Raw genomic sequence first — 13,076 nt, 5'->3', positions numbered from 1 at the left:
GGACTGTTATACTTAAGAGATGGGCCAGGCTTACTTTGCATCTGATTTTCCTAAACTACTACTTAGGAAGTGTTTACTTGATTAGTTTCCATTGACCTTGTCTTTTTTTTTTTTCTCCCCTTTCAGTTTTCATTGCTCACAGGTCTTCCGGATTTGGTTATTCTGAGACCTGCCCTCTCTCCTACACCTTTACATCCTTCCCCACCCCCACCCCCCAACTCTGGCTAAAATGTTTCTGTTCATCAGGGCAAGATCAACAGAATTGGAGTCTCTTGCTTTGCAACTACCTTTATGTTGGCATAGGTCCGTGATGCTGGATGCCCCTCGTCCTCCATCTCCCTTTACACCCTGATATTTTTATCGGTTCCAAGCATCCATTTATATATACACAGAGATGAAGCTTATTTAAGTTTAAAAATGTAAGAGAGGGACAATTCAAGAATTCAAGCACTGAAGAGTACCGTTACTCACACAGAATCTCTCTTTTTTCTTAATTGTATTTTAGGACAGTGAAAAAAAGGGATTTATAAATAAAATCTATGCCATCCAGGAGGTTTGTATCAGTGTCCAGAACATCCTAGATGAAGTGGCTTCCTTTGGCGAAAGGATAAAGAAGTGAGTGATGCTGACATGTGAGCCCTGACCTTCTGTGGGACAGAGTGTCCATTTGTTTCTCAGAGGGTGAAATGCCACATTCTTTTTGGCAGGGGATACTCCTTCTGGGTGATCTATTGCTCAGTTTCATCATTATTTACTTTGTTTCTGCCAGTCTTTGGTTTTCTCAAAGTTCTGTCAATTTCCTTCCTGAAATTTAGAACATATTGGTTGGAAAGAAGTCCTACTTGTAGCTTTGAAGAAATAACACCGTCCTAAATTTTAGCACATTTTCACAGTGAAAGACTTTGTTCTTAAATGGAATATGAAATCGTGATAGGAAAAAAATAAACCAAACTAGATGAGAATTTCAGGTAATCAAGACACATCTTCATTTTATTATAGGTTGACATATTGTCATCGAGTAACTCTAAAATTTAAAAAAAATCATATTTTATAGAGCACTCTGCAAAAATATTTTTTTAACTTGTCTATTTAAATAGTTGAGATCATAATTACAGATGAAATAAACTAATAGTTTTAATAATTCTTAAAAAAGGAATTACCTTTCCTAATTAAAAAAATAAATACAGCTTCATTGAAAGCTAATATAAAATTAAGAATATAATTTTCTTATATTAAGAATATTCTTGTGAATTTTACATTACTTGTGTTTTACTTGCAATAGTTTTATTTACTAATGAACTTTTAAAAACAACGGTCTATAAATCCAATGATGTGGATTTATAAGTCTTAATGACCAGTTAAAAATATACTAAGGTCCCATACTACTAAAGTATGTGAAAATTGGCCTACATAATGATTGCTAAATAGTCTATTCAAGGGGTGCTGTTATCTGGATAAACCTACATTTTCTAGTTTCATGTATCTATTCATTATTATTCATATTATCATTCACCAGAAGTGTTCTACAGATATGAATCCTTGGGCATACACATTTGAAAGGAGTAAATTATTTAAACTAAAGGTGTGAGTCATTCACCTAGTGCTTTTCATGTTTCAAGGAATAATGCATTTTATTTTGTATAATTTTTTAATACATTTCCACTTATGCATAGGTGCTGAGTTTCCATTTTTTATATCATATTAGAATAGCTTCCCCTTTACTCCAAATGTACAGCAGCCTTCAGTCTCAGACATCTGAAGACCAAGTCCCACATTTTTTTCTCTTCCTCTCCATGTTATTTCCATTTCTAAGAATGTTCCTTTGTTCTGCACACCCTTTCCACTGGAGCATAGTGTGAAGTCCTAAATTAAATAGGGCATTTCCCTTTTGAGTGTTGTCCTTTCTCTGAGATACACTATGTGTTGATACCTGATGGAAGTATTTCATTTATACCATAAAGACACTGGGTCAGCTCTGAGGTCAGGCAAATTTATGCCTGAGAGGAAAAGGCTTCTTTGTAACTCTAGGTGGTTGGGGACCTCAGATGCTTGGTTGGAAAACATCAGAGCCAGTTGGAGGATATGACCAGATCCTGGCTGTGGAACAGCCTTGGGAAAAACTGAGTTTTATGGAACTTTCCACAGGTATAGACAGAGGTATAGGTGTAGGCTGAGGTACAGAAACAGGCATAGGATCCAGTGAGTCTTATAGAAGCCATCTTTCCTGCACAATTTTTTGAATATTAAAAAAGAGAAGGTCCCCTGGGGTCACATGAGATAAAATGCATCTATTCAGAAAGCAGATTCAGAAGCAATCATTAAGTAAAAAGTGAAAAGCCTCTATAATTACCACATCTTGTTACTAAATAATCATTCCAGAACTTTCTTGAATTGCATCTTTTTTGGGGAAAGATCATATTCTAGATTTAGTTTTCATGATGCACTGTGGATTTAGAAAAGGGCAGTCTTTTTTTCTGACATTAGCTACACTGGTAGCGATTCCTTGCCATTTATCCTTCCAAGAGGAGAAAGGAGAACACAGGGAGCCCTTCAGGAGGCTGCCCAGAAGGAGGGTTTTCTCACTGAAGAGCCAGTGCTCTTGCACACTGAGGTGTACTGATGCATGGCTCTGAGCTGAGCCCCGGGAAAACGAGCAGACCCTCCTCAGCCTTCTGTTCTCTCCACACGTGGGCAGAACCAAGGGAAGCACAGGTGTCAGTGAAGAAAGGAAGGCACGATCCTTTACCAGGTGACAGTGAAACAGGGTGCTCACTCTGGCCAGGGGAGGAAACAAAGAGAAAAGCCAGACCCCAAGAGTTACTGAAAACAAGACAACCAGATTGATTTCATTGTGCCTCTTTTACTAGAAAAAAAACATTTTTAGGAAACATTTGACCCTAGACAGACAAAAGGCAAGGTATATGCCCACAAAGCTAAGGATTCACACCTCAGTGTTATGCCGAGGGGAAATATAGGAAGAAAATCTCTTAATCATCCTTTATAGGAGCAAAAACTGACCTGGACAAACCCCACTCCAAGTGCATATAACATACATTATCAGGAAATTAGAGAAAATTAAAAACATTCACATTTATCCCTATCATGTATAATTTCATATTTTCCTGAAGTGTCTTTGGCGCCCTTGTCACTGCAATAGACCACTAGAGTTGATTAGCTCTAAAAATATCACTTTGATTCACATAAATGTGTTGCCATCAGTATCAGTCCACCACAGTAACAGCTGTCCTCATTTTTAAAGGGGGAAGTTGAGGCACAGAAAGGTTGATTTGTCTAAAGTCAAATGGCAGAATCTAGGCTCTGAACATAGGTATCTTTTTTGCTTTTTTCATTAAACTGCAGTAAAGTGTCACTCAACAGTATGTGTTAGTTCCTCCTCAGAGGCTGGTTGTTGAGGCAGTTGTATGCTTGTAAACGGTGACATAATTATATGCCCAACATTGTGGACTCCATGCAATGGTTCCGTTATTATTTTGCCATTCTCCATTAAAAACCGTGAGATTCACTACAGAATTTCTACACAAAGAATCCTAAACTATTGCACTATTTCCATGTTCGATTTCCCTGCTTTTCTACATCTTTTTAAACTTCTCTGTCATTTTCTTTTTTGTCCCACTACATTCCTCCCCATCTTCCTCGTACTGTCTTTTTTGTAACTTCTTCTACTTTTCCTCACCGATCCTGTTTTTGTTTTGTTCTGATGTTATCTCACTGTCAACATTCAGTCTTGCAGCCTTCCCTGACCCCTCTACATTATCAATCAGCAGCAGGATGGGAACACTGCAGACCCATCAGGCAGGCCCTGCTGTAACCCACTTTGCCAGCTTACACTCCATTTTCAGTCTTTCCAACAAATCTACCACGTGCTTTCCTTTGCCAGAAATAATACAGGGAGAATAGAAGTCGGTACTGACTTTATTTCTTAATTATCTCTGTATTTCTGGGAAGGGCAAGGATGGCAGGTGAATTTTTACAAATCTAACCGCTCTGTTCCCCCTTCCTGACTTCTAGTTACATTTGAAACATAGCTGAAGTGAAAAGTGAGTATTTCTCGAAGGAATTCTAAACTCAAGAGGATTTACACAACAGTGTAAGATTTAAGTCTACAGACAATTGCTGACATTTTATTTCCAGTGTCGGGAATCCAGTGTGAGTTGACAGAAGAAAGAATGGTAGGCCCAGGGGCATTCTCCTCTATGAAATTTTGGAGAAAACAAGATTGGCTACTAGTTTTAAAAGCAGAAAAACCTATTTAAAAAAATTTTTTTTAACCACTTAGGAGTCTAGTGCACCTTGAGGCCCTGAAGTCACCTGGGACAATCTGGAGGGGTTGGTGGCAAGCCTTGTTTACCTGGGCCCTGCTTTCATGAAACTCAGGAGATTGTGACTAACCTGTGTCCTCTGACAGTCTACTGCAATTGCCTTCTATTCCAGAGAGAAATGCAGTCTTACTAGATCCCTAGTCCAGTGTGTGGGTTAGAATCACATTTATTTTAATCTTTGCTTGAAAAAAGTATCAAGTGCTCAGATTGCTGATGTGTTAATTTCTTATTCAGTACTTTCAACTGGACTGTCCCATTCTTAAGCTGGCTGGCCATTGTAGCCCTCTGTGTGTTCACAGTCATCCTGTACTTCATTCCACTGAGATACATTGTCCTTGTCTGGGGTAAGTAAAGCCTTTTTTTTTTTTTTTTTGTAAACTGCCTTAGATACTAGGAACAAACTATTTTTAAGGAATGAGTTATACTGTCAGTTAGTTCCCTGTATTTATTATCATGAAGCTACTCCATGATGAAAAGAGACAGGTCAGTTAAAAATCACAACAGTATAAAGATTTAGGTCTACCTACAAAATGCATTTTTCTTATCTGGCACCATAGGCTCCATCATACTGTAAACATGTAGTTGTGCAGATTCTTCATATATCAAAGTGTAGCTTTGTCTAGATATCATTCTGATTTATTTTCACCACTTATACGTAAACAGAGGCATTTCGATCCATATGGTGCATTTAGGACAATATGCTTTTGTGCTGTGGTGCTTTATCTTGTGGAAGTGTCCGTAAACACAGTTCTATATATGGCCACCTATTTAAGAGGTCACCTTTAGGAGGCACAAAAAGGGTCCTTGGCACTGACAGGCTGCTTAGGAATAAGAAACCTGCTTTATGTATACTAAACAAAATTGCTTCTGTGCAAGCCCACTTTAAAGGTGGTATTTTCTGGTCCTAATTTTTAACGCAGTTATGCTGCAGGCCAACAGTTCCTGTGGACCTAGACTCCACTTAGGTGGTAGTTTCAGCATCCTTCATTATTTTAGGGCTTCTGTTCCTTATCTGAGAAAATTCTTGGTTTGAAAAAAATTGTCCTTCTCTAAGATGTACTAACCTATAAAACTACATTAATGATATACATAAACATGACTCAGTAGAAGTATGACTCTCTACTTCCCCCTCAGCCTGCATACACCTAAGATTGCTAAACATAAAAAATGCAAAGAACCAAATTGGGTATTAAGTCCAGAAAACACACGTTTACACTTGAAAAGGAATGTTTTGTTATTTTCTGAGATTTTTAAAGAAATGCTGGAAAAAGTGACAAAAGGGATCAGAGGTCTCCAAACCCTCCAGTTTTCAGATTCCTGTCTCCCTATTCTTTTTGGCCTGTCTTGTCATATCCTGAATCAGCCCTCTTACCCTTTATCATCACTCTCCTTACTTTACATCTTGAGTAAGGAGTGGGGGGAATGATTACTTTTTTCCCTTGTTATAATTTAAACAGTTTCAAATAAGATATACCTTCACTACACGAGGAGGGAAGCATTTCTACTCTTCTTGCTTCCCTGATGTATGTTCAAGGTCTTTCATTCTTTCCTTTGGTATTTAAAACAGATGCTGTTTTATTGAAGGAATTAGGGTATGGCATGAGGTGTGGCAGTTTATTATCTCTAACCTACTTAGGGTCAGAACTGCCATCTCAGCTGTGATAGGCAGTGAACCTCTGGTTCTGTTTCCCCAGCGTTCTCAAAAAGCAGAGCCCATGGCAAACATCTGGCTCTGTAACCTGGGGTGGCCTCACTAGCTCTGTCTTAAACGTAATTCTAAGAGAATGTGTTTGGGCCTCTTGTTTCATCAAATGAAATAAAACAAGAACAGTATTTCTTTAGTGCTAGGTGATTGCTGAAATGTTAACCAGAAATTTAAGACATGGGTCTCACATGGGGAGACAGACCAAATTCAAGACTGCAAAAGAAGTTTATTCTGCTGAACTTCCTGAAGAAGAGCCAAGATCCTCTAAGTTACAGCTTGGTTTGTTGATTTCATATAAAGCTGTTAATTTATTTTGTATATGTGAATATGCTTGGTCACTTATTAAGAGCAATATAAATTTCAGAGTAGACTTATCTCACTGAAATTCTACCTTGTATCATAGAATATGTGGGATAGATATTTCTGGTTTTGTGTATTGTTTTGACATTGCTATCCCATCACAGTTTTTGTTTCTGTAATAGCTCCAATCTCCCCTGTTTGCCGTCCAACGACATTTGCTCTTCAGGTAAGAGCAGAGGATTCACTGTTGAGTAACTTAGTATGGGTAGATATAGCTCCTCTGTCATGGTTTTTGGCTGCTCTAGTCCAAAAGTGATCCAAGTAAGTCAATCACAGCATCTTTTGCAAGCATTAAATTTAAATTTTGTGTAATTTAAAAGGAAAATTGCTTTCTGAAAATCTCATTGCCAGAGATGGAGAAGTGCAAACATTTTTCCTATGGTGAGAACTTTTAAGATCTACTCTTTAGTGACTTTCAGATATGCAGTACAGGATTATTAACTAGAGTCACCATGCTATCTATACATGACATGCCCATGAATTTGTACCCCTTCAAATCATTTCATCCATTCTCCCACTTCCTGCCTCTGATAACTACCAATCTGAATCTATGAGCTTGGTTTATTATTTTTTTAGATTCTACATATAAGTAAAATCGCAAGATGTTTGTCTTAGACTCATTTCACTTAGCATAATGCTCTCAAGGCCCATCTATGTTACTGCAAATGGCAAGATTTCCTTAATCTGTCAGTGGATACCTAGGTTGTTTCCATGTCTTGGCTATTATAAACAGTGCTGCGATGAACATGTGCCAGGAGGGTGTATTTATCTTTTTGAGTTAGTGTTTTTGTTTTCATTGGCTAAATATCCAGAAGTGGAACTGTATGGACATAGGGTGGTTCAATTTTTCTTTTTTTTTTTTTTTTTTTGAGGATTATCCATACTGTTTTCCACATGCACCAGTTTACATTCCCACCACCAGTGAATGAGGTTCCTATTTCTGCACAAGCTTGCCAGCACTTGTTCTTCCTTGTCTTTTGACAAGAATAATGGCCATTCTAACAGGTGTGAGGTGATAACTCAAGGTGTTTTTATTTCCCTGATAGTGATGTTGAGCATCTTTTTGTGTACCAGTGAGCCATCTGTAGGTCTTGTTTGGAAAATAAGATCCTCTGCCCATTTTTTTTTTTTTTTGGACTGTGTTTTTGTTTTTCCTATTGAGTTGTATTAGTTCTTTATATATTTTGGATATTAGCCCCTTATCAGATTTGTAAATATTTTCTCCCATTCAGTAGGTTGCTTTTTTATTTTATTGATGGTTTCCTTTGCTGTGCAGCTTTTTAGTATGATGTAGTCCTGTTTATTTTTACTTTTGTTGTCTTTGCTTTTTGGTGTCCACTCTGAAACATTGTCAAGACCAATGTCAAGGAGCTTATTACCACCTTTGTCATTTCTTTTAGGTTCCCAATTTGTTGGTGTGTAATTGTTCACACTAGTCTCTTATGCTCCTTTATACATGTGTGGTTTCTGGTTTAACATATCCTTTCATTTCTGATTTTATTTAAATCTTCTTTTTTTCTTGGTAAGTCTAACTCAAGGTTTGCCATCTTACTGATCTTTTCAAAGAACCAGCTCTGAACTTTATTATTTCCTTCCTTCTACTAACTTTGGGTTTTGTCTGTTGTTTTCTTCTCTAGTTCCTTGAAGTGTAAAGTTAGTTTGAGATTTTTTTTTTTTAATTGAAGTAGGCATTATTGCTATGAACTTCCCACTTATAACTGCTTTTGTTGTACCCTATACATGTTGGTATGTTTTATTTCCATTTCCATTTGTCTCAAGGTATTATTTCTTCATTGACAAATTGGTTCAGTAGCATGTTATTTAATCTCCGCATATTAGTGAATTTTCCAGTTTTCTTCTTATAACTGATTCTAGTTTAATACCATTGTGTTTTTTTTTTCATCTTTTTCAGATGTATATGATTTCAATCTGTTTTATTAAGATCTGTTTTGTGGCCTAACATATTTATCCTGGAGAATGTTATGTTCCATGTGCCCTTGAGAGGAGTGCATATTCTCCTGCTTTGGGATGGAATGTTCTATACATGTCTGTTAGGTCCATGTGCTCTAACATGTCATTTAAGACTGTTTCCTTATTGATCTTCTGCTTGGATGATCTATGTGTTGATGTGAGGTATTAAAGCACTCTAGTATTATACTGCTATTGCTCCCTTTATGTCTGGTAATATTGACTTTACATGTTTAGGTGCTTCTATGTTGGCTGTATAACTACTTTAAAATGCTCTGTCCTCTTGGACTGGCCCCTTTATCATCACATAATGCCCTTTTTAGTCTCATGTTACAGTTTTTGTTTTCAAGTATGTTTTGTCTGATGTAAGCATAGCTACCCCAGTTTTCTTTTGGTTTCCGTTCCTTCACTTTCTGTGTCCTTCTATCTGAAATGAGTCTTTTCTAGGCAGCATACATATAGATGGGTTTTGCTCTCTTCCTATGTGATTTGATAACTTTCTTTGGTGGTATGCTTTGGTTGCTTTATTATCTTTTGTGTATCTAGTAGAGCTTTCTGCATTGTGGTTACCATAAAGCTTATATATTACAACTTATAACAGTCTATTTTAACTTGGTAACATTGTAAGGTTGGATGTATTTTGAAGTTCTACATTTTAACCTCCATCCACGTGTTTTATGTTTTTGATGTTAAACATCTTTATTTTTGAGCAGGCACAAGCAAGGGAGGGGCAGACAGAGGAGTACAGAGGATCCGAAGTGGGCTCTGTGCTGACAGCTTGTGAGCCTGATGTGGGGCTCAAACTCATGAACTGAGAGATCACGACGTAAGCTGAAGTCAGATGCTCAACTGACTGAGCCACGCAGGTGTCCCACATTTAACATCTTTTAATCTTGAATATCCCTTAACCAATTATTGTAGTTTTATTATGTCTTTTAACCTTTATGCTAACTTTGTAAGTGATTAATCTACTACCCTTACTATATATTTACCATTACCAGTGAGATCTATACTTTCATATTTTCTTTTTAATGATTTAGCATCGTTTTTCAGCTTAAAAGTAGTCCCTTTAACATTTCTTGTAAGGCCAGTTTCATGGTGATGAACTCCTTCAGCTTCTGTGCCACTCCCTTCCAGCTTGCAAAATTTCTGTTGACAAAAATCTTATAGTCTTATGGGGGTTCCCTTTACTTACCAAGTTGTTCTTCTCTTGCTGCTTTTAGGACTTTTCTTTTTGGTCATCTTTACCTTTTCTCTTTTAAACTATGCCTTGGTGTGGGTCTTTTTGCCTTCCTCTTATTTGGAACTCTCTGGCCTTCCTGGATCTGGATGCCTGTTTCCTTCCCAGGTTTAGGGAAGTTTTCAACCCCCTTCTCTTTCTCACCTCCTTCTGGGACGCCTATTGTGTTAGTATGCTTGGTTTTGCCCCATGTCCCTTAATCTCCTCTGCCTGGGTAGTTCCACTGCCAGGTATTCGAGTTCACTGTTCTTTTCTTCTGTTTCATCTAGTCTGCTATTGAACCCTTCTAATGTATTTTTCAGTTCAGTGACTGGATTCTACAGCTGTGACTTCTATTTGGTACTTCATTATATTTTCCATCTCTTTTTTGAAATTTTCACTGTGTTCTAGTCTTCTGAATTTGGTGAACATTATTATGACCATTACTTTGGACTGTTATCAGGTAAATTACCTACCATCTTCCTTAAGGTTCTTCCAGAGATTTTTATCTTTTTCTTCCCTCTGGAACATGTTCCTGTTTCTTCATTTGCCTTGACTATTGTTTTCTGTGCATTACATGAAAAGACACTTCTCCCATTCTTGAAAGGCTGGCCTTGTTTAGGAGGTGAACCTTATTATTCAACCCTGCCTTAGCTCTTGGTTGTCTCTCTAACCTTTTTGATTGTCTGAGTAGCTTATTTTAATAGCTCCTTGTAGTTGATGGTGTGCCAAGACCAGTTAGTACCTAGATTCAGGCTGGTTGGAAACCAAACCCTCCGGCAGCAGCTGTTAAAGAATGCAATTTAAATACACACACACACACACATATATATGTGTGTGTATGTATATATATATATATATACACATATATGTATATATATACATACACACACACGCATATATAAATTTATGTATATTTATAAATTTATGTAAATATAAATAAAGAATGCAAAGATATATCTATAATTTCTATGGGATTGCACATAAGCCCATCTAGCCACTAGAACCAGGTTATCTAGAGAATATCCCCTGGGAGACAGTGACTAAAATTGGGGCTCCAGGTAAGTGTGTGAACTCCTTTCTAGGAGACGCCAGGGAGCTGTAGTGAGGTGGAGGGACAGCACAAAGATGACACACTGCTGCACTCACTTCCTCAGAGCACGTCTCTAAGCTTGTAGATGTATGCCAAACTGAAAGCTTGTCATGTAGGCCTGCAGCTCCAGGACAAATAGTTCTCTTTCACAGACTACGTGTGTTGTAGCCTGGGACTACAGAAATGTGTGGGACCCAGAAACACAAGTAGCACCTTATCCACCAAAAGCAGCTACAAAAAATCAAGGGTGTCAAACAAGGATATAAGCACCTTCCTAGGGAGATATTTATGAGCTCTAGTGAGGCAGAGAGTGCAAAGACCGTATCCACTGGACTCTGTTCCCTGAGAACTCTCCCACACATTATTCTAAGTGTGCCGGAGCAGAAGGTGGCCCACAAGGCCAAAGCTTGCAAATAGGCTTCTTTCTCTGAGCAACTGGGAGGATCTTTCCCTTTGCTATGTGTGCAGTGTCCTGGGGATGGTCTTCTGCCAAGGATGGTCTGATTGTTAGAGTCCCGTGCAACTCAGGAATGGAAGCAATACTGGCCTACTGAGCCCAGCAATCAAGGGGTGTCCCCTTGCTGGCAGCCACAAGAGCAAAGGCACCAGATGTGTGCAAAAACTCCCGTCCAGGAAATGCTGGTGCTCTGAAGCGTGGCAGAGGGAGAGTGTGAAGATGGTGCCTGCCAGCTGGAGGGTAAAGATGGCACCCACCAGCTTTACAAGGCAGACAGAGAGTGCAAATATGTCACCCACAAGCAGAAGAGTGTCCCAGCAGGTCCCTGCCCCTCCAGCTGAAGCTTTAAGATTATAGGGAAGATCTTCATTTCTTAAAGTCTGGGTGCATTTCTAATGGCTGCTTCTGTGCTGCACCCTGGGGCAAGAGAGTCTGCACACTAGCTCTTTGAGCCATTTCTCATTTCACTACAGCTCTTTAGGGCTCATGGTTTTCTAAGTCAGATGTGTTGGGGCTCATCTGTTAGGTGCAGGAATTAAAAGTTAGGGTGCCTGACACAAGGTATCACCTGCTGGTCCTCAGAGAGACGCTCCGGGTTTGTGAGTTACGTTGTGATTGTGGGTGGCCTTGCTGGGGTAGAGACCGTGTCTCAGCCTCTGCTACCCACTTCACTTTGGCCTTTTCCTTGTTGCCTGATGTGAAGAAGTTGCTCAACTAGTTTTCAGGTCTTTTTCGGAGGGAACTGTTCCATATGTAGCTGTAGATTTGGTGTGTTCATGGGAGGAGGTGAGTTCAGGATCATCCTACATCACCATATTGAGCCACCTCCTAGAAGTAAAACCAGACATAAAACTGGGGCACCATACATGTGTCAAAGCTTCCCTCAGGGAGGTACTGACACTCTGGAGTGTGGCAAAGGGAGAGGATGAAGATGGCACACACCAGCTGGAGCAAAGCAGAGGGAAAGGACAAAGATGGCACCCCCTGTCGTTGGCCCTCAGAGCACTCCAGCTGTCCTTTGAATGTGTGCCTGTCTCTCGAGTTGATGCTCCAAGACCAGCAAATGAGCCTCTCCCATACAAAGTCCAGGCACCCCTCAATTACCTGCTTCCATATTGGGCGCGGGGGTGACTTCAAGCACGCAAGCCCTTTAAGAGCCATTTCTCAGAGCACTGTAGCCTTGACATGAGCCCCATTGTTTTTCAAAGCCAGATGTTTTGGAGAGTCTTCTCTTAGGTGCATGTCTTAAAAGCCTGGTGTGTCTGATGTGGGGTTCAAACCTTTCAGTCCTCAGGGAGAAGCTACAGGTTTTTAGTTCGTTCCTGACTATGGGTTGCCACGTTGGAGGTAAGGTTTATGACGAGATTTGTGTCCCAGCCTCTCCTACCTGCGTTGACATAAGCCTTCTCTCAGCACCTAATGTGTGGGAGGAGAGTTTAGGATCTTCTTGCATCACCATCTTTAAAAGAGGTTCATTTTTTTAAAAAGCTGGTGGTAAACTCTCATTTCAGGTCATTTTGAGGGGAAAAAAAACCCCACACGGACAAGTATCTTCTAAATATTTAGTTTGCATATTAACACCCTCCCTGCTCCCCCCTCCCCCTGCAAAAAAAAAAAACAAAAAACCAAAAAACCCAGTAAGGTTTATCTTTTGAAAAAGGGAAAACCAGTAAATCAGACTTTTTGCCTTGAAAACAATGTAAGGAGACAAGTTTCATAGTAGATGGAACACTAAAACAGGGCTTCTAGTCACGTGAGACTGAGTGGTGAAGCAAAATGCAGCAGTGCAAGGTGCTGCCAACTGCCTTTTGTTTTCCAGATAAAAAGTCTTTCCTGTGGGGGAAAGAAGCCATTAAAGTACAAAGAGAAAACCAGAGCAGCCATTGAGTGGGGATGGATGGAGGAAGGGGACAAAGGAAAGGAGAGAAAGAAAC

General features: G+C 39.3%; 1 protein-coding gene across 19 annotated transcripts in view; it reads left to right on the top strand.

Annotated features, from left to right (window-relative positions):
- The window catches only part of MCTP1 (multiple C2 and transmembrane domain containing 1), a 535,596-nt gene that overhangs the window by 519,253 nt on the left and 3,267 nt on the right, over positions 1 to 13,076 (top strand). For 15 of the 19 annotated variants that reach the window (XM_042990098.1, XM_042990113.1, XM_042990072.1 and 12 more), the window contains 2 exons: positions 506 to 615; positions 4,575 to 4,684. The exons of 1 other annotated variant lie outside the window; for it this stretch is intronic. In XM_042990098.1, the coding sequence (XP_042846032.1) occupies positions 506 to 615; positions 4,575 to 4,684 (220 nt within the window). The remainder of the gene's footprint in view (positions 1 to 505; positions 616 to 4,574; positions 4,685 to 13,076) is intronic. 3 more of the 19 variants (XM_042990169.1, XM_042990134.1, XM_042990145.1) reach the window with 1 other exon arrangement.

Source organism: Panthera tigris, chromosome A1 (assembly GCF_018350195.1).
Source record: "Panthera tigris isolate Pti1 chromosome A1, P.tigris_Pti1_mat1.1, whole genome shotgun sequence".
Taxonomy (NCBI): Eukaryota; Metazoa; Chordata; class Mammalia; order Carnivora; family Felidae; genus Panthera; species Panthera tigris.
This window is presented reverse-complemented; position numbering and strand designations above follow the sequence as displayed.